This window comes from Acanthopagrus latus, chromosome 10 (assembly GCF_904848185.1).
Source record: "Acanthopagrus latus isolate v.2019 chromosome 10, fAcaLat1.1, whole genome shotgun sequence".
Classification (NCBI taxonomy): Eukaryota; Metazoa; Chordata; class Actinopteri; order Spariformes; family Sparidae; genus Acanthopagrus; species Acanthopagrus latus.
The window spans coordinates 9544071-9569203 of record NC_051048.1 but is presented as its reverse complement, the minus strand read 5'-3'; the positions used below and the strand labels follow the sequence as shown (position 1 = coordinate 9569203).

Below are 25133 nucleotides of genomic sequence, written 5' to 3'. Positions count from 1 at the left end.
GCCCATGGCTGCGGTGTGAGTATAAAGCTTGGAGCTCAGGTGTGTAGCTCTCCGCTTGCCCCGGGTAGACAAAGCGCTCAGCACGTATGTCAATCAGTGTCTCCATTTACTGCGGCACAGCAGTGAACACAAGGAGCGATGACTGCAGGGGAGAAAGAGAGAGAGATTAAAAACGACTATGAGAGTCGGTGAGCTTTGATGTGGCTGCACTTCAAAGATATCCTCGCCTCTAGGGTGCGCGTCCCTCCACTGTACCTCGGCTCGTGCTGCAAACCGACAGGAAGTCTTCCCTCGCCCTTGCTTTTCTTCCAAACGTAACTAACCTCCCGCTCTCTTTTTTTTTCTTCTGTTGTTTTACCCTGGCAAAGCCTTGACAAATCCCCCCCCCCCCCCCCCCTTTTCTCAGCATGTGCAACATCCAGCAGCTTCGGCGGAATGGCGGAAATGCACGTGAAGTATGTCGGAGAGGATTGGGCTCTGATCCCCCCGTCCTCCCCTGCTGATGCCGACTGGTTCTGTTCAGCAGATTCCATCCCCTCTGTACCATTCTGTCTTTCATTCGACAATATTTAGAGTCATGCACAAGATATTGAACGATCATATGTTGACGCACACTGCAAAATACAATGTTGAATATTCAAAGTACATTGACAAGACATGCTTATATGTATTGACAAGATATATTGTTCATTTTATATATACTGATATATATTTAAAATTACTAAAAATATGTTCTGCAGATACTCCTAAATAATATATTTAGAATATATACTGTATAATTTATGTCATCTGGTATATTAAATATTACATTGCATGATATTACATAATAATACATTGTGCATTATGACATATATATTTAAGTACGTAGTATGTGAAGATGACACTAAACACTAGCTTGTATCAACAAATAATGGAAAAATAGACTAAAATGTTTCCCCCAATACTCATTGTCTTTTGACCTCACGCCAATGGATAGTAGAATTAAAGTTTTGTTGTCCACAAAACATTTCTGGAGCTTCAAAGCAAGACAGCGTCGCAGCAATCTCCTAAACAACTGGAGTATGAGGGGACTTGTGTTGAGAAAAAAAAACATCAAATGGCTCTGTATGGCTGGTCCAGTGTAAAACAAGTCTCTGAAATTCATGAACTGCGAATGAAAAGAACTTATTTCCAACCTTTACGCATGGTCGAGCGTGTGCAAATGGGGTACATGCTAATGCTTTTAGCTTAGCTTAGCAGCTAAAGTGACGATTTTCTTTAAAACAAGTGTGTAAAAAGTGTCTTTTCAAGTCCTTTTGGGCGTTGATGCTTTGGAAGACTTGAATTACACTGGGAAAGTTGTATGGAGTCATTTCATATTTCTTTATAATTTTTTTTTTTTTTTTTTACATTTTTAAAACAAGTCCCCATCTGCTTCAGCTGTTTAGAAGAACGCTGCGATGCAGTTTTGCTGTGGAGCTCCAGAAATGCTTTGCGGACGACGAAACCTTCCATCGGCCTGGAATTGAGCAGATAACGACTGAATGTTAATTTTTTGGGGTCAGCCTTTTTCCTTTAATATATCAGATCCACATGTATGGTCAATACATCTCTGTTGGGTAAGAGGGAACGGTTTTCGCTGCACATTTAGTTATGACAGTCTTGTTATGTAACATGGTGTTCTTTGTCCGGGGGGAATTTTTTTGTGAATTTTGTGCTCAAATTTGGGGGGGGGGGTGGCATGTGCATAAATCACTTGGGCATTTCCCAGCGGGGCGAGTAAAAGCGACCCGCAAACGGCAACGCTCTTGATTAATAATCCATCCGCCCGCTGTCAGTGCAGATGTGTGTGAGTGCTCGGCGGAGAATAATGCATGCCGTCCTGTGATCGCAAATGATCAAAAGCACACTTTTTTTCGATGGAGAGGGGGACGTGGCGACAACTTCCCCATCGCCATCCTGTGACGTGGGAAAAAAAAAAAAATTCCCAACAGTGGAGGTGTGTGTGTGTGGGGGGGGGGGCTTTGATCGGTTACGCCGCACTCCAAGAACTGCTAAATAATGGAGGTGTACATTCACAGAGCTTGTGGAAAAAAAAAAAAGTAACGCTTTAATTTTTCATTCCTCTCTTGTGTCTTCTCCTTCTCCCTTTGGTAGCGCCTCGAACGTGAACGTGAGCCACTCAGAGAGAGCTCTTGCGCGCGCACTTAGATGTGAAATCTTATTTTGAAGCCTCTTTTTGAAGGGGTCTGCGTGTCATAAAGAGCACTGACTGGAAGACGAGACCGGATTGTGATTTCCACAGAGGTTGCATACTCATTACTTATCATTAAGGCAGCGCGGGCAATCCCGTCTTAATAACACAGCTGATGTCTCAGTTAAAAAGCCCTCTAATTAAAGTCCATATATCAGGCTCCACAGGTTGGGATGATTCATTGCTGTCAGAGAGCGCCGACAAGACACGGCGAAGCGTCATTCTTGATGAGGAGCCGGCTATCACTGCCCCCCACACCCCCACACCCCCCCCCCCCACACCCCCACACCCACCCCACAACACGTCTATTAATGGGATCCTCACCTGCCTTTTGTAGCCAAGGAGGCACAACGTAGCTCCGCTGCTCCACAATGGAGATGTAAATGTCTGTCAGGCGGAGAGAGGGCTAATTGTGAGGGAGAAGCAGATGGCGCACAAAAGCTTTGGCAAAAAATGAAAAAAGCTGGTTTTTACCGCGGGGAAACTTCTTCTTTTGCCTCTTTCGTGTAATGAAAAAAAGTTGAGTGAGGTAGCTTCAGTCGGAGGAGGCTCTCTTTGATGGAGGGCCAGGTTTGGAGCTTTTTTTTTTTTTTTTTTTTTGAACGGGGCTGTTTGGCTCGCTGAAGGGCTCTTGCGGGCCGATTTAAAAAAAAAAAACATGCCTCGCTTTGGGAACCGACCGGCATCGGGAGGATGTGGAAGCTTTATTTGTGAATTTGTAGACAGGGAAGTGAGGCGATGGGTAAAAAAAGAAAAAAAAGACCAGAATTAGAAAGGCAGTGGGATAATCAGCTGGAGGCCGCGTGATGAGCGCTTGTTTCTGTCTTTGCGCTACCATTCATTCGAGGCAGGACCACCGCGGCGGAATGCTAAGCTAATGAGCTCCCGGAGGATAGCGCCACTTAGGCACGCTGACAGATTGCTCTCGACCAACTCTCTTACTACCACCCGGCTTAGCGCTGGCCGGTCTAGCCTTAGCTTAGCTTAGCTTAGCTTAGCTTGCCAAATCCCCCCCCAGCAGATCAGAGGCCCGTCAGAACTGCGAGCCCACCCTGGGTGTTTCTGAATTATACATAAACACATCTCTGCTCCCATTCCCTTTTTTTTTTTTTTTTATCAGCTCAGCGTGTTAAATATTGCATAATTTCTCCACCTCATTCAACATAACGTGCTAAAATTAATGCCTTTGTATCGTAAGTTTATTTTTTACCTCTGACACCATTTGCAGGGGGAGAGGGAAAAAAAAGGGGGGGCGCAGGTACACAGCTTGAGAAATATCGTCGATCTAATCTAATTTTGCCTCCCCGCTCTGTTGTCTGCCAAAATATTAATCACTCTCAGCACACCTGCCTGTGTGCGCTCAGACAGGCGAGCAAACACCCTTCAAACACACACACAAACGCGCGCGAGCTGTACTTTTTCGGAGACAACCCATTTATAATTAACTGCACTTTGCTTCCAAAAACTTGCGGCAGCGCAGATGGGAGGCTATTAATCAGAGAGCCTCACATTAGCAGGTTAAAGAGGCCGCAAAAAAAAAAAAAAAAGACAGAAGTTGGTTTTGTGAGCTTTTTGGTAGAACAAGTGAAAAGAGATTTAATCGATGTTTTTTATATGATAACAATGTATAAAAGTACAATGTGAACACGGTGTGGCAATTTACATTCCTCCATTCCTTGTAATGATGATCTAACAGAAAATTATCACCTGAACCTGAATCTGCCTTTACCTTTTATGGTAATTTAAGTTTAAGGTCATTGTTTAGCTGGCTAGTCGCAGCCCTGGGTTTTTAGTTCAATTGATCTCCTGTTTTATGTTGAAAGTTCCTGTCCACTTCCTGTCTTTGTTTCTTTTCCAGCCCTTCTTTGGTGTGCTCTTGTGATTCACTTGTTCTCTTTGGTTTTCTTCCTCGAACTTTGCTTGCTTTTTGTCCGCACTTCGGTGTTGGCCTAATTTTTTTTCACCTGGCTTATACTTACCCATTGACCTCATACAAGTCATGTTGCTGGGTAACCTGTGTAAACCATAGATCAGGCGGTTTTCAAGAGTCATAAAAAAGAATGATTTCCTCCCTTGATCTGTAGGGAAATAATTGAGAGCTCATGTCCTTGCCAGCGGTTGTGGTTATGTTGTCGCTCCCATACAGGAAGCACACCAGTGAGGAGCGTCTAGAGACGTAAGGATGACTTATGGAGGAAAACAGAGTTGAATCTCAGGGCTGCTCTCAAACACAGCAAATGAAGATGGATCCCACTGGGACGTGGCTGTGTGTGTGTGTGTGTGTGTCCAGTAGCGGTGGAGATGAAACTGAAATCTCCTTATGAACCTGCCAACGTGATGGAGTGTGTTTGCATGTGTGTATAAACATGCGGAGCAGATATATGTGCAAGTTAAGCTCACCGTGTTGCGAGATCGTGGATTTTTCTACATCCATTTTTTTTTTCTCCACCCCTCTTCAGGCCACATTTGTCTGAATTTCAAGGACCGATGCTGAATGATTTAGTGCTCGAACCAGGCTTGGATTCGCCATTGTAGTATGGACAGGAAGAAAGGAGTCGGCCATTGTTTTTTTGCCTGAAAGTCATTTGGTTTAAATTGATAAGAAGGCCATTAGCTGCCGCTTCAGCCCGTTGCCATGACGACGTGTCTTCTGTAGAGGAAGGCACGCTGCCTCAGGTATCTCTACAAAGAGGAACCATAGTTGGTGTGTGTGAGTGTGTAGGATCGGGGGTTTTTTATTGTGTGTGTGTGTGTTTTCCTCTAATTACAAAACAGAGCTGTCATCAAATCATGTCAATTCCAGCACATGTAATTACAGAACTCCCCAACCAAGTGTGTGCATTCACACTTCGCTTATCTGCAACAGTGTGTGTGTGGGTGTGTGTGTGTGTGCATCGCCGACTGATTAGCTTTTCAAGTGTTTTCCAACATCTGGGCCTGTCACTCACAGCATCTCCTGGGCAGAGGGAACATCTGTACATGCCACTAGCCATGTGATTGGCTGGAGGAACATCTGTCCGCACTAATACGCCCTATTATTGGCAGGCGGCGCGAAGGTGGGTGGATTTGGGGGGGGGTGGGGGGGAGAGGTGTTGGGGTGGACAGCGCTTGCATTTTGCGGCTCGAATTGCTTTTAAATGGCTGCAGTGGAAGCTTAAAGGTCAGGGTAGCTTGTGACCAAAACACGCTGCTCATCCTGCAAGAATATGGAGAATATGTATGAAACCTGCGTGGGAGAGAGGCGAACAACCATTTCGCAAATGTGCCCTTGAGCAATGCAAAGGCTGCTGCTTTTACAGTGGAGTCTTGGTAACTGTATGGAAATTAAGATGAATTGTATTCAAGCCTGTCCTTGGGGGGAAAAAAATGGTCATAAACAAAGCAGTTTTTGTTTTGAGAGCAATAAATACTCTGAATTTTTCTTTGCAATCCTTGGATATATGAATTCAGATGAAAAGGTGCCTGACCATGACCGATCAAGCTTTTCCTCTGGGTTAGTAGGCTTTCAAATACATCCTTTTACCTGCAACTGTTGTCAGGAGAGAAGAAGGGATACCAGCCTGACAGTCAAGACACCTCATCTCAGATGCTTTGCTATTTGGAATCAGGGGATGAGCAACCCATTCGCCAAAATAAATGTCACCAGTTCAGGTTTTTGCAAATTATTGACATGTTCAACCATTCAACATTTCTTGAGGTTCAGTTTTCAGCATGCTGTGTTTATGGACTGGTTAGGTTCTTGCACAGAAACCACTTGGTTAGGCTTAGGAGAAACACCCAGTTTTGGCTTAACATACCCACTATGCTCTCCACAAACAAGGCTGGAAAATGTCTTCTAAACATTTTCCTTAAAGATATCCAGTGGTGTCACACTTACAAATGCTGAAACACAGTCTTGAACTGTTGTTACTGGCTTGGCAGACCGGAAGGCAAACGTTTTCTGGGACTAATATATAATAGTTCGGAAGCCCCTAAAAGGTCCAGGCTGGGTCCCTCCAATACAATCTAATACTAATACAATATGAAACTCTGCAGTGAAGAAATGTCTCTGCTCTATCATACATCCTCATGAACAACAACCCTCACATTGAGCAAAGTTGACTATAACTTTCATAGTTCAGTCAAATAGCCTATTGGCCTGGTTATCGTTCAGGCAGCACACATCTCGAGCCTTTTCCACCTTTTCTAAAGCGCAACACAGAAATTTAACAGACTAAATGGAAAAATCGAACAAGAGAAAGTAGCTGGAGACGGCTACTTGCCCGGAGGCTTCTGGGTCACAGAGTTACGACGGACAGAATACTTCACCGATGTGAAACAAAGTTCAGCACAGCTGTATGTAGGGTGCATCAGCCCACAGTTTATCCCAGCGGCCTCCTGCGTTACACTCGGAGCTTTTATAACGCTGTGCACAACGTGCGTAATGATTACTGACCACGGCGCCGATCCCGAGGCTCCCCGCGATGCCGGAGATGTCTGACTGCCCGGCCATCACACCGATCAGCGGGATTCCTGCTGCACCCAGAGGAGGATGCAGTCCTGATAGCTAAGAACATGATTGTAGGAACATCGTGTTATTTTAGGAAGCTGTGTGATAGATTCCTTGGGTGTTGTTTTTTTTTATTTTGTTTTTTTTCCCCCTAAACTGATTGCTGTGGGTCAGTTGTGCTGATTTTTGACACCACTATTGCTTTTTTTTTTTTTTCTTTAGATAACAACTCCAGTGTGGTTTGTTTATGGTGCAAAAGGAAGCAGATGAATCACAGGATTTTTAGTAATAGATATATGCAGTTTCAGCCTGATTTAAAAAGCTTAATTAACCAATAAATGAATCCGCTGATTGAGAGCTGTTCAAGGCAACTAAATTGTATGACAAACCAGATTATATTGAAACACAGTACAGTACAGTACAGTTTCTTCATGATTAATTTTATCTTGTGACAAATCTGAAAATTAAAAATATATTTTTTAGGGTGAGGAAAAGATCTTGTTTTGGCTGAAAATACCTGATTTGGTCGGCACACACACAGCTTGAAATTTTTCCAAGGTCTCCTTAAAGATCCTCCAACAACGACAAATGTCCAAACTCACTCTTGAACAGTATTCAGTGGCTTGCCGGTCCTCTCATCTTTATTTCCCTCGATTTACAGGTTAAAAAACTGCTTTTCACAGCAGCACCACACTGATAAAACCTGAATAATTACTGTACAAGACTGAGGCTGATACTCTAATAATACCCATCATTCTTAGAATGTTTCTTCTTACTTAACAGAAGCCTTAACAAGCTGCAGTAACTGGAGTTTGCTTTATCCTCGTGGGTCATGAAGATGCTCGAATGACCCAGGATGATGGATCGTCCGAAACTGTTGAATCAACGAGTTACCTGCCAGTCTGCGTCGCTTCCTGTTTACTCCTATTGATTTAATTAATCAACATTAGTGTTTTTTTTGCCCCTTTGGTCCGGACCGAATGAACCGGACCACAGGTGTCAAACTCACCTGTCGCCCCATTAAGAGTCAGTTCAGGAAAAAAATTATTTTCCTCCCAGATTTTGTAATCAATTGTTATAACACAAACACACACACACACACACACACACACACACACACACACACACACACACATGCACACTTCCTCTCATCATTCTCTCTTTCACGCTCCGGCAACTTCTGGAGTGCCGTCAGATTAATCAGCGCCTTAATGGAAGCTGGTTAAATATTCAAATTCGGTAGTGGGTAGCTGAACACATCTTTGACTTGACTCTCTGCTCCCGGGGCTGAAAGGCACTGAAACATCACGTCGCATTAGGAGCGTGTACGGTGGCGCAGAAAGGATCCATTCAACAGAGGAATACATTGTCTTTCGGTTTAAATCATCTAATTAGCTAGCGTGCAGCACGCTTCTGTATATGGGCAGCCATACGAGGCTTTATCTCGCCGCGCTGTATGGGGCGCGTAATGACTGTATTGTACAGCGCAGCATATTTGAGCGCCTCGTTATATTTGCAGTGTTCCTGAAAACATTTTTAACTCAGGATTTTAGATCTCAGCATAAATGTCTCATATTAAAATGTATTACTTCATCAATTATTTTTTTGCTCAATAAACAGGACATGCTATGTTATGGTCTTTTAACCTCTAATTTATCACCTCTGATAGTTATTCTCGAAATGCTATATCCAGTGTCACAATGACACCAGCCTTATTTTATTCAGCTCTGGTACGCGATTGCTTGTGCTTTTATATGCTCCTTCATTAAGTGAAACTGGATTTGTGTGCATAAACGGCCTTCACCATCACTGCGACTTCCTCCTGTTGCTTCGGGAAGGCATTAAGCTTCCCCGAAGGAACTTAAATGGACATGACCGGCTCAGATAACAGCTGCGGTATGCCTAAAATTACAGAAACATGAGAAAAATGAGTCAATTCCGCCGTTGTTTATTCTGCTCTGCCCTGGTTCTTCTTTTTTCAGGGGGGAGGTCGCCCATTGTGAGTTAAAAAAAAAACACTAGTTTGTATGTTTGAAGTCAAAGCTACATGAGAGTAATTAGGTTACCTCCTACTGCATCTGAAATGTGTCGCCAAATTAAAGGCACCCCGGTGCGTTGTTGATCACTCGGTGGAGGCTTTTGTTTGTGTCTTCCGCTCGGCTGGCAGACCGGCGAGGACGCACATGTGCGAACACAGGCATTGCCGCGCGCGATTGTCTAAACCGCCGGTGGACAGTCGGGAGAACAAAATGAAAATGATACTAAGAAATTGACTTTGCAAACGATTCCTCGAGGAAGGAAGCGCTTGAGCCCTCAGGGGTGGAAACAGTTTGTTCTGATGAGAAACCCTTAACTCCACAGGACAGAATTCAAGCTCATGGAAGCTCAACAGGTGTGGCGACGTTTCTGTGAGAACAGATTTTCCACTTTAAATTCCGCATGATGGTTTAGAGGTGAAGTCTAAAAACTGTAATAAAAACAAAGACGCATGAAGAAAAATCCCTCTTAATCGTCACGTATGACCCACGAGAAGTGTTTGGTGTTTTCTATTTTAATTCTATTTTAAAGTTGAGATGGGGGTTTTTTAATCAGCGGTGGTGCTATGGAGCAACATTTTGATGGGCAGATACCAATATTGTTGCCTGGAAAGCAGTGATGTGTGAACTGGTTCATTTTTTTGCGTTTACACACCACGACTGAAATGCGTGTGGCGAGTTTGCTATGTTTCATGAACGTACCTTTCAGTCTTTCCGTAAGAAATAGATACCTGAAGGCCCAGCAGTTACTCATTTCGGCAAACCACTGATGTGGGCTACTAACTGTTTTGTCATTTCTGCAAAACGTATAACGTCAAGCTCCTCTTCCTCTTGGTTCACAGCTGGACATTCACATCAGGGGCTGCAGGGCAAGCTGGTGGAGTTACAATGCCAGTGACCAGTGTTCAAGACTGTGTTTCAACGTTTGCACCTGTGGAGCCACTGGATATCTTCAAGCAGACCTCAGGACAATTTCCAGGTGTGTTTTTGGGGACAGTAACAGATCTTTTAAGCTAAAAAGTGATCTTTTCCCACCCTGAACGAAATGAAAAAAATGCTGCGTAAAGAAATGTTTTTGCCAACATATGGGGATTGGGTCGGCAGTCAGTTCAATAGGCGTGTGTTTTGAGCTGCTGGGTTACCTAGATTTGATCCAAAAAAATGACTTCTTCGCACATCTAGCATGAATGATACAAGGCAAATATTTTAAGAGGAAAACAGTCATTCAATGCACTCCTCACAGGTTACACAACATGGTGGGAAAGACTGAAGTCAAACATGACTGTGTTATTCTGTTTACTCCGGAGGGTACCTTTACGTTTGAGGGGCTTTCAAAACGCTCAACTGGATTTTCTGACTTCTGAAAAGCTTCACCGTCGAATCCCGTGCATGTTTTCTTCCAGCGGGCGGCGAGTACGATTAACTCAGTCAAGATTTTTTTATTTTTTTTACTATACTATCTGCTATGGAAAGATTTCCTGGTTTCCTACCCTCCGAGGAGCATGTCACCTACCAATCAGTGGTCCGGCTGACCCTGTTGAAGTCTCCTGAAATGGCAGGGGTTGGTGTCGCGCCGTTGCTTCGTCTCTGTGGTGATGCCAGCCGTCATTCCCAGCACTCAGCCGTCCGATGGAGTTGTGGTGGCGGGGGGGCGAGGGCGCTGTCAAATAAAGCATGACCGCTGCAACCTGTCACGATACCTCCCTCGTTTTCCCGTTAAATGCTGCGCTGTGTTGAGGACCCCGTCACTCTTCAGAGATGCACACGCAGAAAAAGACACACACACGCACACAGTGGAGTGAAAGTACAACCTCAGCTAACAGCGGTCTGTCTCTTCTGATTGATGGGACTATCAAGCAAATAGTGGTGGTTACAGAGTGTGGCTGCATGCATGGACTCAGGCTGTTAGCATCATGATGCACGAGCAATATCTATTTTGAAACTGAGCTATTTTTTTTTTTTGTGATTGCTCTTACTCGAAACGCAGCGTAGTAAATACACTGAAATTAGAAACAGATCGCTCTCCCGTTACTAGACGGACGCTTCCTAATTATTCATGTGGCTCTAGAAAACCATCGCTGCAAAAAAAAAAAAAAAAAAGAAAAGGCTCCTCCTCGGGACTCATCCGAGCTCACGGCTGATGCTAAATGAAGATCTGTGGGCATCTAAAAATAGCTTTGCGATAAATCAGAAATGTGTGGTGTGTGTAAGTGTGTGTGTGTGTGTGTGTGTGTGTGTGTGTGTGTGCAGTGAGGTTTCTGGTGTCTGATAAAAAGCCATTATCTAAAGCTCAGGACCTGTGAAATAGATCTGTGGGCAGACAATGTGCGGCATTGTTTGCACTTGTTTAAACTCGTCGGGGCCGTGTAGTGTATTTTTATTTTATGGACAGTGGGCGAGTTACTGTCAAAGTGCAGTACATCACATATTACTAGATACCCTCATTTTAAAGTAAAATATTATGTTACACTTTTACTGTCTGCGTAGTAATACTTCTGCCACAACTTTTTAGTTACTTTCAACAAAATGCCCCAATAACCTCTACAGAACACTTCAATAGCCTAGATCGTTTTAAATAAGGGGTGAGCAGGCAGACAGTGGATCAAAATTGGATATATTATGAGATGGGAATGCATTTTCTTAAACTGTAGGCTCAGTCAGATGAAACACAGCAGACCTATACCTTATATAATGTAGCCTATAATGACATGACAAGACGCAAATCTAATTTTCCATGCCTTTTGTTTACACTCCGAGGAACAAGGGACGCATACGTGATTCAAGGATGTTCATTAAAGTCCTCTCGGAGGATTAGCTTCATCATTAGGCCTCGTTTCAGTCACACAGAGACCGAACAAAGCTCTTGTAGGCTCGGCTATATTAAAACACACACGCCTATATTAATATGGTCTCGTCGGTGTGGATGGGTTCACTTCGGGCGGTAACACAGATTGTAACTTTATGTGATGTAACTGTTGTAATATATCACTGAAATATTATTAGTAATAGTTTGTATTACTCTGTTACTGCTTAAAGAAATATATTACTGTAACTTTTACCCCCAACACTGTTTATAGATAGTGCTTATACACTTAAAGGAATGAGATTTAGTCAATATCATTATAACTGCCATTGGACATAAATCTGTGAACTGAGTTCTTAAAATTGGAAATTAAGTGCAAACTTAAACATACTAATGATAGCAATATCATCATTACAAAGTAAACATGCTGGGGTTTAGTAGGTCTGACGTCAACCATGTTCACCATCTTAGTTTAGCATGTTAGTGTGCAAATATTTAGTAATAAGCACCAAACACAAGTGTAACTGAGTCTCTGAAATGTTGATGGAACTATATGAAAAGCCAAAGGTCATAACTCAAGTCAGGGTTCATCCTCGGGGAACCATGAATATCTGTTTGGTGGGAATCCATCCAAAAGTTGTTCTAGTATTTCAAATGAAATCCAAAAATGTCAAGCTCACGGTGGCACTCGAGGAAAAGTCAGAGGATCTCCAGGATCGCTAGACTTTTTCCTCTGAGGACCATGAAAATGTCACGTTCTTCCATCCAGTTGTTGAAATATTCCCAGCTGGACTAAACTGATCAACCACATGACAGTTAACATCTCTACACAAAAAAACAAAAACAAACACAGCACGCCATAATCATCATTGTGTACAAATCCTGTCAAAGCAGAAATCTGGGAGCAGGAGTGTTGCAATTACTACCTTTCAAGTTCGCAAATCATGGCCTTTCATAGCTGCATCCAAACAAATGAATCAGCAAGAACTTTAATGCGAGTTGACACAACAAAAGAAGCTTATGATGTAATTGGTACTCCTCTTGCATAGCCTAAATAAGACCAATGTCAGACTATCAGGATTTGTAAAAAAGAGCAAAATCAAATAAATAAAAAGTTTTAGTAAAGGGAAATGAAATATTTTGGCCAACCCTGCTATCATCTGTCCAAAAAAGCATCTGGTCCTGCTGGGACCCGAGTAGAGTGCTCTGAGTGCAGACTTAAAGGCTCCAGGATTTAGAGGATGATAAGTGACTATGTTTTTTGTTTTTTGCATGAAAAGGTGCCCAAATGTGTGATTTTCTCTATGTCCGAGTGCAGAAAATGACCTCTGTCTGAATGACAGAGACACTTCAGAATAACCCCCCAAACAGTGTGCCTTTGTCATCTCTGGGGGGAAAACCATCTGAGGGTGTGAAAATGCTGGGTTCAGGGTGTCACAGGACTGTGGGAATGTGTGTGAAAGATGAAAAGAAGGCGTGAACATAAACACCACAACTGTGTGTGTGTGTGTGTGTGTGTGTGTGTGTGTGTGTGTGTGTGTGTGTTGTAATATTGTTGAAGATTAGTGATGGTCTTTCTCATATCTGCTTTGTTTCTAACCTTCCTATGCTCTCCAACAGAGAGGAAGCCAGTGGAGTAAAATACAAACAAATGAGGTATCATTAGAAAATGCATATATATATATATATATATATATATATATATATATATATATATATATATATATATATATATATATATATATATATATATATATATATATATATATATATATATATATAGACATAGACCTTGGGGGTTATTGAAGACACATTTCCTCTCCTTCCTCCTCCACTGCTGGTTTGCCAGAGGGCTTTGCGGTCCTGTTGTGCTGCAACTCCTTGTTTCCTAATGATGGCCGAGTCCATCACAAACAGCGCAGAGCCGTCTTGATATTATCATCGCACCTATCATCTGTCGGAGCTATTGATGTTTCCGTGGAATTGATTACATCCATTGTGCACGTGTGCTTTTATTTGTGAGTACTAGAGGGTTCACTATGTGAGTACAAATCTGGTGGGTGTACTGTCATGGTGGCTGTGTGTGTGACTGAATGAAGTCTGACATAAGTCGTCAAACAACCCGATATTTTAAATGAGAATGAAGATCAAACTATCAGTAAATTATCAATTGACTGACAGTGAAAATATGATTCTGCACAGCTCCTATATATTGAACAGAAAATGATAATAGAGGGACAGGATTGCTTATTATGGCCATTACTTGACACAAACCAAGCTGAAAATTGATGGGAGGCAATCATGTTTGGCACCTGGCCTAACAACATCCGTGACAATAAAAAGCCTAATAATCCGCGGCCTCTCAATGATCACTACATAATTGCCTGATGTTACATGCTCGCGATACGGAATTCCTTGTCGATTTCATTTCTCAATTCGTCCTGCCAAATGGAAACGGCACGGCAGGAAATTGCAAGACACGGACGCACGTTTCACTCCAGCCAGTGATATTCTCAGTCTCATATAAAATTTAACCACAGCTGCGTTAGGAGTTTTGCCCTCACATCCAATGTCAGCGGATTTTCCAGCTGCTGTAGGACAGAATCGTTTTGAAAGTCTCCACGCTGACAGCTGCGGTTCTTTGCAGGGCAGGAAAAAAAAAAAAAAAAAAAAAATCAACCAGCAGCTCGCCTCTTCCATTACAACTCTCCATCACAGGATGGAGCAAACCGGCCCTTTAAATATGAAAATGCCTCCAACATTTCATTTCATTTTGTGTGTTTATTTGGAATTGATCAACGGAAAAGACATAAGTTGTATTGGCCAGATGGAAAAAAAACAACAACCAAATAAATCCAATTTTAATGTAAGGTACAGAAGTGACATAGTGATTTGTACCCAAACCATAATGTCTAACCCTTTCTAAACATAACCAAGTAGTTTTCTCACCTGAATACAACCAAGTAGATTTCTCTCCTAAACATAACCAAGTATATTTTTTGCCTAAATATAATCAAGTAGATTTGTTGCCTAAACATAATCCAGTAGATTTCTCTCCTAAATATAACCAAGCAGATTTCTTGCCTAAACATAACCAAGGATATTTTTTGCCTCAACATAACCAAGAAGATTTGTTGCCTAAACATAACCTAGTGTTTTTTTTTGCCTAAACATAACCAAGTATATTTTCTGCCTAAACATAACCAAGTAGTTCTAGTGCCTTTACCTTACCAAGTAGTTTTCTTGCCTAAACATAACTAACTACTTGTCTGGCCTAAACCTAACCAAGTAGTTCTAAGGCCTAAACCTAACCGAGTAGCTTCCTTGCATTAACATAACCAATTTGTTTTCTTGCCTAAACCTTACCAAGTAGTTTTCTTGTTTAACTCTAACAAAACTTTGACCATGTAATGAATGTCTGGTACGTGTGTTGCTGTCGGCCATATTGTTACAGGATTGTTGACATGTGTCTTTTGGCAGATGCTGACAGTCGACCTTTTCAGTTATTTAGGTATGTGGCTGTGTCGGAAGGTATATGAGTTCAGAATCTATCTGTGTGTGTGTGAGTTTGTTTGTGTCTGGCCCCAAACTCAATTTAAGTTGAGGGACCACCTTAGGTAATCAACAATCTATAAGATATCTCCCCCGGTCCCTCCATGGACCACAGCCCATACACCAAATCCAATCCTGAGATGGACCCCATTTTCCCAAAATAGACCTTTGCTTAGACGCATGCACGCACAAATGCATATAAATTCAAATGCATGCATAAAGCAAATGTGTGTTGCCAGTGCACACTCACTCACACAGATCCCTGCGCCGCAACATGCTCGAACTCAGTCAGCAGCGGGCAGGAGTCCAGCTGTGAGGCGCCCTACAAATTGCCGGTGATTACAGTGGTTTCAGAAAAAAATTCAGCGGAGGAGAGCGAGACGGGAAGAAAGGGGGGGGGGGGCAGAAATGGAAGGCAATCAATACATCCTGAGCAGAGTGTCGAAGAAAAAAAAAAAACGACTTCTGAATCCATCTCCCTTCATCCGTCTGCGGTTTGTGTTTTGATTAGGCAGGGATGTGCCGCGCATCGGTGGAATCAAAGGTATTTGTTGATGGATGAAATTTTCTAGGATGGGTTTTCATGAAAGGAAGGATAAAGCGGGGATCCGATCAATAAGCCCATTTGTTCCTTTACAAATGAAAGGAACCTGAACAGGAAGATCTCAGTTTTTGAAAGCCGTGTTGTGTGCGTCATGAATACTCGCTCGGATATTAGTAACCATCACTGAGAAGCCCAAACACTTACAGCTGAAGTATTTTGACATTTTGGGAAATAAACTTGTCTCGGTACAATTGATATTCAAATCTGGTTTCCAGAATCTGATTAGTTTGAAGTTATGTTTGCATAATATTTATTATGGGTATTATGTTATATAATGTCCTTTTTCTACCTTTGAACAGAGCCTGGCTAGCTGTTTCCTCCATTTCCAGTGTTTCTGCTAAGCTAAACTAACTACCTGCTGGCCCAGTTATGTTATTACTACACAAAAATCAATTGTGTTAATCTTCTCATCCAACTTTCTTTGCTAATTCCCCAAAACATCAAATTATTCCTCTCAGGCCTTGAAGAAAAGCCGGGCTGTTTTAAAAGCTCTCCGAGGTAAAACAGTCGGGCTGAGCGGGGGAAGAAGAAAAGCAGAAGTTTTTAATCGAAGTGAAATCACATTTTCGTTTCAATTCACACCTCGCCAAGATGTGCGGAGCGCGGCGGCAGCCTGGAGGAATCTTCCTCTCACCCCCCCCACCCCACGCTACCTTCTCTGCCTCTTGATCTCGTACTTACTCCACATTTCAGACAGTTACTAATAAAAGCGCCTTGTGAAAAGGCACAAATGAAGGAGGGGGGAACTCCGACTATCAGGTAGAGCGTAGTGGAGGCTCACAACGTGAAGGGGGGATTTGGGCAAATCACAGCTGGGCTTGTGTGACACATTGTCATTTATGCTAAGGCAGGAGAAAGGACAGCAGAAAAAAAAAAAATCAAAGGCCATCAATTCCTATTTTTCGCTGGGTCTCTATTTTTTCCGCAGTCTGCACATTTAGTTTTTTTTTTTTGCTGCTCTCTCTGTCTTTGTCCTTGTCTCTCTGATTCCTTATCTGTCATTTGTAATGCCACGCTACGTTCCCTGCCCCCACCCAGTTGCGTACACGGTCACTTGATGTAACTAGTTTCTCATCGCGCTGCTGTTCGCTGCCTCCACACCTTTCCCCCCATCCCTGCTTTCTTTCTCTGTTTCCCCTCTTCCTGCCAGAAGCAGATATAGACTTACATGTGGTGGTTAAAAGCTGTTCGTTTCTTTTTTCTGTGCGCTCCCCGGAGCCCAGTCCCTGAAGCAGGGTGGGGCTGAGCCGTCTGTAACCAGGTATTGATCTGACACACACACACACACACACACACATAAAATGCACTGTGATCCATGCTTTGCTGAAGGGAGGCCGGCTGACCTGAGATCAGATCAGACACAGATTCAGCCTCCTTCTGAGATGAAGACGCCTTTGATTTTCTTTGCTGCATGTGAATGCGTGTGTGTGTGGGCGGGGGGGGTTAGAGGGACCGGGAGGGATAATGATGGCTGTTGGCACTGTGTTCTGGAGATGTGCACGTGTAGGTGCGTGTGCATGTTTGTGTGTGTGTGTGTGTGCTCACATACAAACAGAATACACAGCGTGGATAGATATCAATCCAGTGCTGCAATGTTGGCACGACCACTAGCCACGGAGGCCACTGGCAGCGTGGTGGAAAAAGTCATGGACAAGAAGATACTTTCAGAAAGGTGCATTCAAATTGACATTATGTAATTATTGTGCAGTGGTAGAGCAGGGAGAATTTCTCTGAGGGCACTTCCAAATGCAAAGAATGCCCAAAAAAATTCAACTAGTCAGTCAAACTAAATAAAAAATTTGATGGAAAAAACCCCCCCCCGCAGCTTATTTACACATCCAGCAGTTATGAAGCAACATAATCATTCATTTGGACTCGTCTTTCTTGACACTTGATGAACGTGAAGCCAATATTGCTTCTTTTTGCTCCATTTTTGGTCGCCACCAAGCCCCTGAGGCAATCATCTGGACTTTCAGCTGCTAAATGCTCCACTTTGTTCGCAAGATAGTCGCAAACTTTGCTTGTTTGCCACTTTGTGCCAACCAGATAGTATACTATGTATTTTTAGAGCTCTTTCTTTGAAAATGACCGCCTGCTACAATGGAACAGGACGCCACGAGAGCGGTGAGAGTTCAGCAAAATACTCAAGTTATAGGCTGGTGAGCCAAAAGAGCTTCAACTCACAATCAAGCTCCAGAAGGCCGAGCTGAGCTACAATTGTATCATTTTTAGGCACTTAAAAAGAACAGTATGTATGCAAATGAGGTTGCAGACTGCAACCAACTGAACACATCTTGTGTCACCCTCCTCTAGATTAGGTTTGGTGGTTAACAGGAAATATTGTGCACTAATTAACTAACCAACTTCAAGCTAGTTCTCGTCAGGGAACATAAATTAAAGATGTATAAAAAAACATCAGTCCAAATCTAAACCTTTTGATGGGTGTATATTTTCACGGCCGCTTCTATAATGCCTTGTGAGCCTGTCTGGGTTTGGGCTGTAATTATGCAACTTGGTGCACATAACAGGATCTTATGAAGACCAGTGAGGATAATTACCACTTGTTTTGTTTCCCTGTGAGCGCTACATAATTATCTCTGGCTCTCAATATAACAAGCTCTCACACAACAATATCTCTGTGACCACAGGATACAGTACCAGAAAAAAACATTTGCCGATACATTGATCCTGTTGTTTATCAAGTCTGCCACATGAAACGAGCGGAACCCACTGTGATTTTAGGAAAACAAACCAAATTAAGTAAAAACTTTGCCGCGGTCGTTCATCGTTCGCCGACCGTATCTTTTTTTTTTTCACCTTCCTTCAGTTGGCGTTGACCTTGGACCGCAATCCCCATCGCACACTTTCCACTCCACTTGCAAAGCCATCATAAACAATCCTCAACTGCTAATTATGCGCTGACAACGGCGCGCCATAAATCAGCGACCGGCTAATGAATTCCAACTGAATCCGTGTGTGTGTGAATTGGAGAATTGTGTCACTTGTTGTGCTCAACCCCCACCTGGGAAATGGCAGGGGAGGCGAGACTTTGTGCGACTATTAGTGTCTGGAGATAAGAAATATTAAACAAGCAGCAGGAGTACAGGGAGATATGGCGCATGAAATAGTGAGCGTGACACAATGAATGTAGGTAGTCACGCTGACCCTCTATGAGGTGACCTGGAGTCTGCGTTTTGTTATTAATGAAATAATCCTGAATTCTAGTTAACCAAAACATGATTTTTTTTATTTTTTATTTTTTTTTACCTCCCCCAGGGAGGTTATGTTGTCACCTGTGTGCTTCTCTTCGGTTGATTGGTTTGTCAGCCAACAGTTGGATGGAGGGCGGGTCTCGACCCAGATTAGACCCCATTAACTTTTGGTAGGTTGGTGACGTTCAGACTTTAAAAAAAAACGTCAACCTCGTGTTGGGGGTTTTTGACCCCATTCGGTCCAACATGATGATATTCCACCTCAGATATTCATTATGCTTGAATGTTTTTGGGCTGATGCATATTGCAGCATGTGAAGGGGTAGATGGGTATTGTGTGTGTGCGTGTGTGTATGCTAATGGCAAGCAGGCCATAAAAATAGAGCTGTTAAAGTGCAGAGGCTGTCTCATACGATGATTTATTCATATTTGATACGGGGACGTACGCAAGGGGCCATGTGGGCCAACATGTGACGAGCGGTGCCTTCGCAAACGGCACAAGGAACGCTGTGTTTTTTTGTTTTTTTTTTGTTTCCCTGCAGGAGCTTCAGGACAGAATTCATCGGCTGCGCACAGGAGCCCTGTTGTGAGTCAAACTGTGCATTGCAGCAAACGGGTCTCGCAAAGGGGCGGTCGTTATTTTCAATTCTCCGGAATCGTCCGCAAACAACCGGGTTGCTTCCAGGTCGCGCATCCCCTGTCTTGTTTGAGCGAGTTACAACCCAGTGACATTTTCTCCAAATGTCACCGGCTGGGATGCGATGTTTTGTCAGGGGGACCGCCAATATTTTTTTTTTTCTTGTGCCTTTTGAAATTCACATCTCAAAAATCTTATGAAATAAAAGCGGCTATTGGAGCACTGCCGCCCAGCCCTCCTGCTCTCATTGTCTTCATCTCCCTCCCTGCTTTGTCTTGGATTTTTTTTTTTTTTTTTTTTTTTTACTTCCAAGCTGTCTCCCTCTTTTGCGGTTACTCTGTTTTGCTCTAACTGCTCTTTCTCCTCTTAATTCACCATCTTTTTTTTTTTTTTTTTCCCTTTCCCACCCTTCTGACCAACAACCTTGCCTCTCTCTCTGTCTCTCTTTCCCTCCGCCTCCCTTCTCCGGCTCTTGACATGAGTGAAGAGGCCCGCTGAGATAAAACACAATGTCAGAGCATGCCTCAGCTCTCTCCGCTGAGTGGGAAAATTGACTGGGATTGTCTGTGGCAGTCCCCACTTGCAGCAGTCTGTGGCCCGTGATGCTTAAAGTGCTGTGCTAATTAGTTTTCTCTCTGCCTCCATCCCGACACACACTCTCTCTTTCGCACACACACAAACACTACAATAGTCTCCCTTTTTTTTTTTTTTCCCCTTTGTGCCGCCTGGCTCCTTTGCCATAGCCCATCTATTATGCAACGGTATGTGTGGAAAGCGCGGATGCACCTTCTCTGGGTTTTTTTTTTTTTTTTTTCCTCTACGCGTGGCTTCGCATGTCACACAAGCGACGTCTCTTTCTATATTTGCCTAAGCAGCACATGAAGGCAGCAGCGGGGGCAGAGGCTAGCACAGCAGAATGACACAACGAGATAGCATATGACAGGGCGCAGGACTTGTTGGAGGGGGACCGAGAGCGAAAGGCGAGTGGTGACCCATAATGTTACGCGGTGGTGGTGTTGCAGTGCTAGTGGAATCGGAGCGAGCCCCATGATGCGACACGTTCACACACGCAAAATGTTGTGTATGTATAGTATTTATAGGTCTTTTTGAGGCTGCGTTAGTGTATTCATATGTCTATACTGAATCAGCTCGGTAACCACCACTGATGTGTTCAAATTGTCTGAATAACATGTTGACATTTCAGCGATATGTGTCATATCTTGTTGACGTTGTAAGCTTGAGACCGCTTGATATTTTCGACCTTGGACTTCGGACATTTTGTAGGCACCGCTTGATATTTTTGACCTTGGACTTCGGACATTTTGTAGGCACCGCTGGATATTTTTCCGGAGACCTCAGGACAATTCTCAGTCATTTTTTTTTTTTGCGGAGATGCTTTCGCGATGTTTCTGAGCTGTGTTTGTGGCGATCGACCGGGTGTTTCACACAAACCGGCCACTGCCGCTGCTGCTCCCGTCGGCCATAGCAGGTATTTTAAGCCAAGACCTGATCTCAGCCTAAACCCAACCGCGTGGTTTTTTGTGCCTGAACCCAAGTGGACTGTGAACGCATCGCTGCCGAAACATAGAATTGGCAACTGAACCTAAAAGTTGCAACACAAACAAATGTTAATGAATGTACATTTATGAACGTTTATTCAGGCAACTGAGTTTACTGTACATATCTGAACAATAGTGTATACACAGTATTCATATGCAGCTGTTTATTCTGTATATAATGTATACTGATGGCATTGTTGTCCCACACCCACAATGTACGACTGTATGTTCACACTTATAGCTGCCTACTCGCTGTTAAATATACAGTGTACATATGTATATATAAGTTCGATGAAGACTCTGCTTTTCCCTCGGTTTTAGTAAGTCCACCCACTCTCACACTGCTTAATGCTCCACTATGTCCACCAGCTAGTTGTCATGCAGGGCATATAGATTGAGTTCTGCAAAAGTCTCATCAGCCTGTGTACATATTACACAGCTTAACACTTGATGCGCCAATCCTTACCATTTACACTAATGTAGAGCAGGTCATACTTGCTGAGGTATGATGACTTGACATACGTGACTTACGAATGTTACTCGAATCTTACCTCTGTTAAATCACCGAAGTAAGTAACAAGGTGTCAACGCTGAGTTTTTGTCATTTTCGCTGTTTTGCGGTTGCCAAAAGGAATTAGTGGACCAGAACAGGTCAGGTTTATTTCCTTAATTGGGAAGATTGACACTGCTCTCACATGTTTCTCTTAGACACGAGGATAGCTGGAGATAGTTAGCCTAGCTTAGCAAAAAGACAGGAAAATGCTAGCCTGGCTCTGTATGAATGTATTAAAAAAGAAAAAAGAAACAGCATGCATAAAGCTCACCACATACTTAGATCTTGATTATTTAAAGTGGAAAGAGTCAGCCTTCAACTTTCACACCTCCTGGCATCTACCTGTTGTGTCTCTGATAGCAACCACGCCAGCGTTAGCAACATGCCGACCATCGAGCCAATCTATAAATGGATGGTGCCATTTTTCTGCAGCCATTACACTGTGTAATCAGCATTAATCCAGAATGATTACAGTGAAAAAGTAGTTTTTTGCCAGTTTTATCCACTAGACAAACATGTTTCCAGCTGTTTCCAGCCTTATGCTAAGCTAACCCTCGCCTGGCTGAACCTTCATATTCATGGACATGTGAGAGTGGTTTTGATCTTCTCATCAAATTCTCTGAGACAGATAACTGCTTAAAAGTCCATTCATTTAAAACCACAGGGAGGACGGATTCATTTAATCGTATGTCAAGAAGGCAAATTGGCTAAACATGGGAGTGAGTTAAGCTAATGTTAAGCTTAGAATGATCCCCACAGCCTTCCCTGAGGAGTGCGTCAGCTGTGGGGAGCTACTCACTTTGGCCAATGAATTATCTTCCTAACCAAACACCGAATTTTCTCTTTCCTGTTGACTGCGACGCTTTCGCGCTTTGATCCAAAACATCAGGTAGCTCTCTGACAAAGCGTTGGCTTTTATCAGGGATCTTATCAGGGTAGATGTGTCATTCTCACTTGTGTGGCTTCAACTCACCGATCACTAGAGCTAATCTGATCGCTAGAGGGAAAGCAGGGATACAGCGAGGACTAAAGAAGCATCAGAGGCATAATCAGACTGTTTGCAAACTGAAGCAACTTCATGAATATAACATCAAAACAACATCACGCCAAAAAGAATACTCTAGTAATTAACAAGACATAAATAACGACTGAACAATGTCGTAGCTTAGCCTCGCTTTTAAATTCAGTAACCAACACACTGAAATTCCAGTCTAGCGTCTCAGATCAATATTAGTATAATGCCCGTAGGCTCATAATGAGGCAATAATGCACTTAATTCAACACTCCAACAACTTAACTTTTTCACTCCTGCTTGCAGAATGAAAAAATATCAGCATAACTCTTAACTGTATTGAAATTCCTGAAACACGACTTTCCTCACTGTGGCATTTGGTAAAACAGAAATCAAATGTCGCCTTGGCTGTACTGTAAAGAGAAGGCTCAATTACAAATGTGTGCGCCTGTCAAAAGTTCAAAAGAGGTTGTGCTTTGTAGTGTCTGAAAACCTTGAGACTTAGTCATTAAATGTGGTGAATGTAGACAGGTTTGTGTTCAAGTCAAGTGCAACTCAGTCAGTATCGGGTGTTTTGCATGGTTTTGCTTTAACACCTCGAAGCATTTATTTTAGAAAAGGGAGATGATATATCCAAAATGTTAGCAGTGACTGGAAACGCAAGACAGGCCAAGTGGACCAGCAGTTTCTACTTAACTTTAGCAAAGTGTTGGTCTCAGTATCCAACGTGGAAGATGCATGACTTGAATTTCAGGAGAAAAGGTATTTCAGTCTACAAGCTAGCTACAAGCTAACTACTTGCTAAATGATAATCAGCAGTTACGAGGAGCTATGGTGTTTGTATGGATCCCACATGTTTTCTGGCACGACCTGTCCCACTCTATCTTTCATTAGATTGCGTCTGTTGTTTTCACATGACGAAAGCCTGCCCAGCTTTGTGGTTCTCCATGATGGGCTACGATGAATTCACTGTTTAATCACACCACAAATGAGAGACGATTTAGCTAGGTAGCGTGCTCTTTCCTAAATACATGCTCACCTGAGCTAATACAGCACTGAGCTATTGTCTCCCTGGTAAACACACCAACCTCTTTTGCTGTTGCAGTGCAGCTGCAGTGTCTCTGGGCCTGTTGGTGGACTAGCAGCAGGACAGCCAGGTTGCAACCTGCCTTTTGCCTTTCGTCCTGACCTTGCTAGCTGCTCGCTAACTGCTTAGTAATTGGCAGCTGTCAGTTGGTAAGCAACTCTAACATTCTAATAACTCTAGTTAGTGACCCAGTCCCCAACTGGCTAGTGTCTAGCATGGCATCTACAGTATTTCAGCAACTAGCTCCGCGAGTAGCCTTGTCCCCATATAACCAAGATTTTAGAACTACATATTTCACAATGTGCTACTTTCTGTTGTCAAGATACTCGATAAGAACACTACAGAAGTGCGTGCGTTATTTCTGGATTTGTCAGTGTAGCCCACGTTAGTTGACGATAACATAAAGCCACGTCTCGGCATGCAGATGGCACAAGTAATTATCACATTGTTGTCTGAATCACGGCTTTTTTTTTTCTTATTTTTACTCTTTTTTTTTTTATGTGGGACATAATGCCTAATACAATTCCCCACACGTTCATCTCAAACCGAGTCGTCAAATAACCTCACCTGAAGGCAGCACCTCAGAAAACCAGTTTGTGAGGGGAAAAAAATAATTTAATTCAATTAATAATCAGCGAACACAGCCAGCGATGAGGTAACAGAATCGGCAATGCTGCAATTACTCACTGTTAACCCCCGTACACATGCTGCTCTGTCCTCTGAAAGCATTTCCCTCCTGTAATCACACCCAAACCTCCAAAGAGCAAGCTGACACATTTTCCTAACACCCCCCCCCCTTTCTCTCTTTTGCTGCACACACACACACACACTTGCCGCATCGTCAAAGCACTCTGCGTGAACAGGCAGATTGCTGCGAGAGCTAATGAATTGTGCTGTCAGGGAAGTAACAGATTTATTTACATCTCGAAATGGATATCTCCTCCAGCCAATCCTGGAGAGCTGAGCTGGTTGGAGCTTTACGCTATGGGGGCCGCTAATGGATCAGGCAACCCAAAAAAAAAAAAAAAAAAAATTAGAGGAAAGAGAGAAAAAAAAAAAAAACTAGCATGAGGCCGGACAGCTGGCTGCTACGCCGCAACACTGGAAATTGGAGAGAAAATAAAATAGCCAGGGGGTGGGGAGAAGTAAGTTGAAGGGTATTAGTTTAAAATCCACTTTAAGAGGTGTCTCGCTGTAGACGCACACACTATTCATGCGCGCACAGCCTCGGAGGCAGGTAGGCGGGACGCATGTCTGGCTTATCTGGCCTCAAAACACACTTCCTGTCTACTGTATCTACAAGGTAACCAGCTGAGGCTCCTTTTTTTTTTCTTTTTTTTTCCCTGAGAGGTGAGAA

The 25133-nt window shown here is 43.1% G+C and overlaps 1 protein-coding gene across 2 annotated transcripts in view; it reads left to right on the top strand.

Annotated features, from left to right (window-relative positions):
* The window catches only part of LOC119026796, a 106287-nt gene that overhangs the window by 24662 nt on the left and 56492 nt on the right, over nt 1-25133 (top strand). Inside the window, exon 2 of one of the 2 annotated variants that reach the window (XM_037111333.1) lies at nt 9601-9737. In XM_037111333.1, the coding sequence (XP_036967228.1) occupies nt 9647-9737 (91 nt within the window). In that variant the 5' untranslated portion in view covers nt 9601-9646. Of the gene's footprint in view, nt 1-9600; nt 9738-25133 lie in introns of those variants that run through there. The other variant, XM_037111335.1, reaches the window with a different exon arrangement.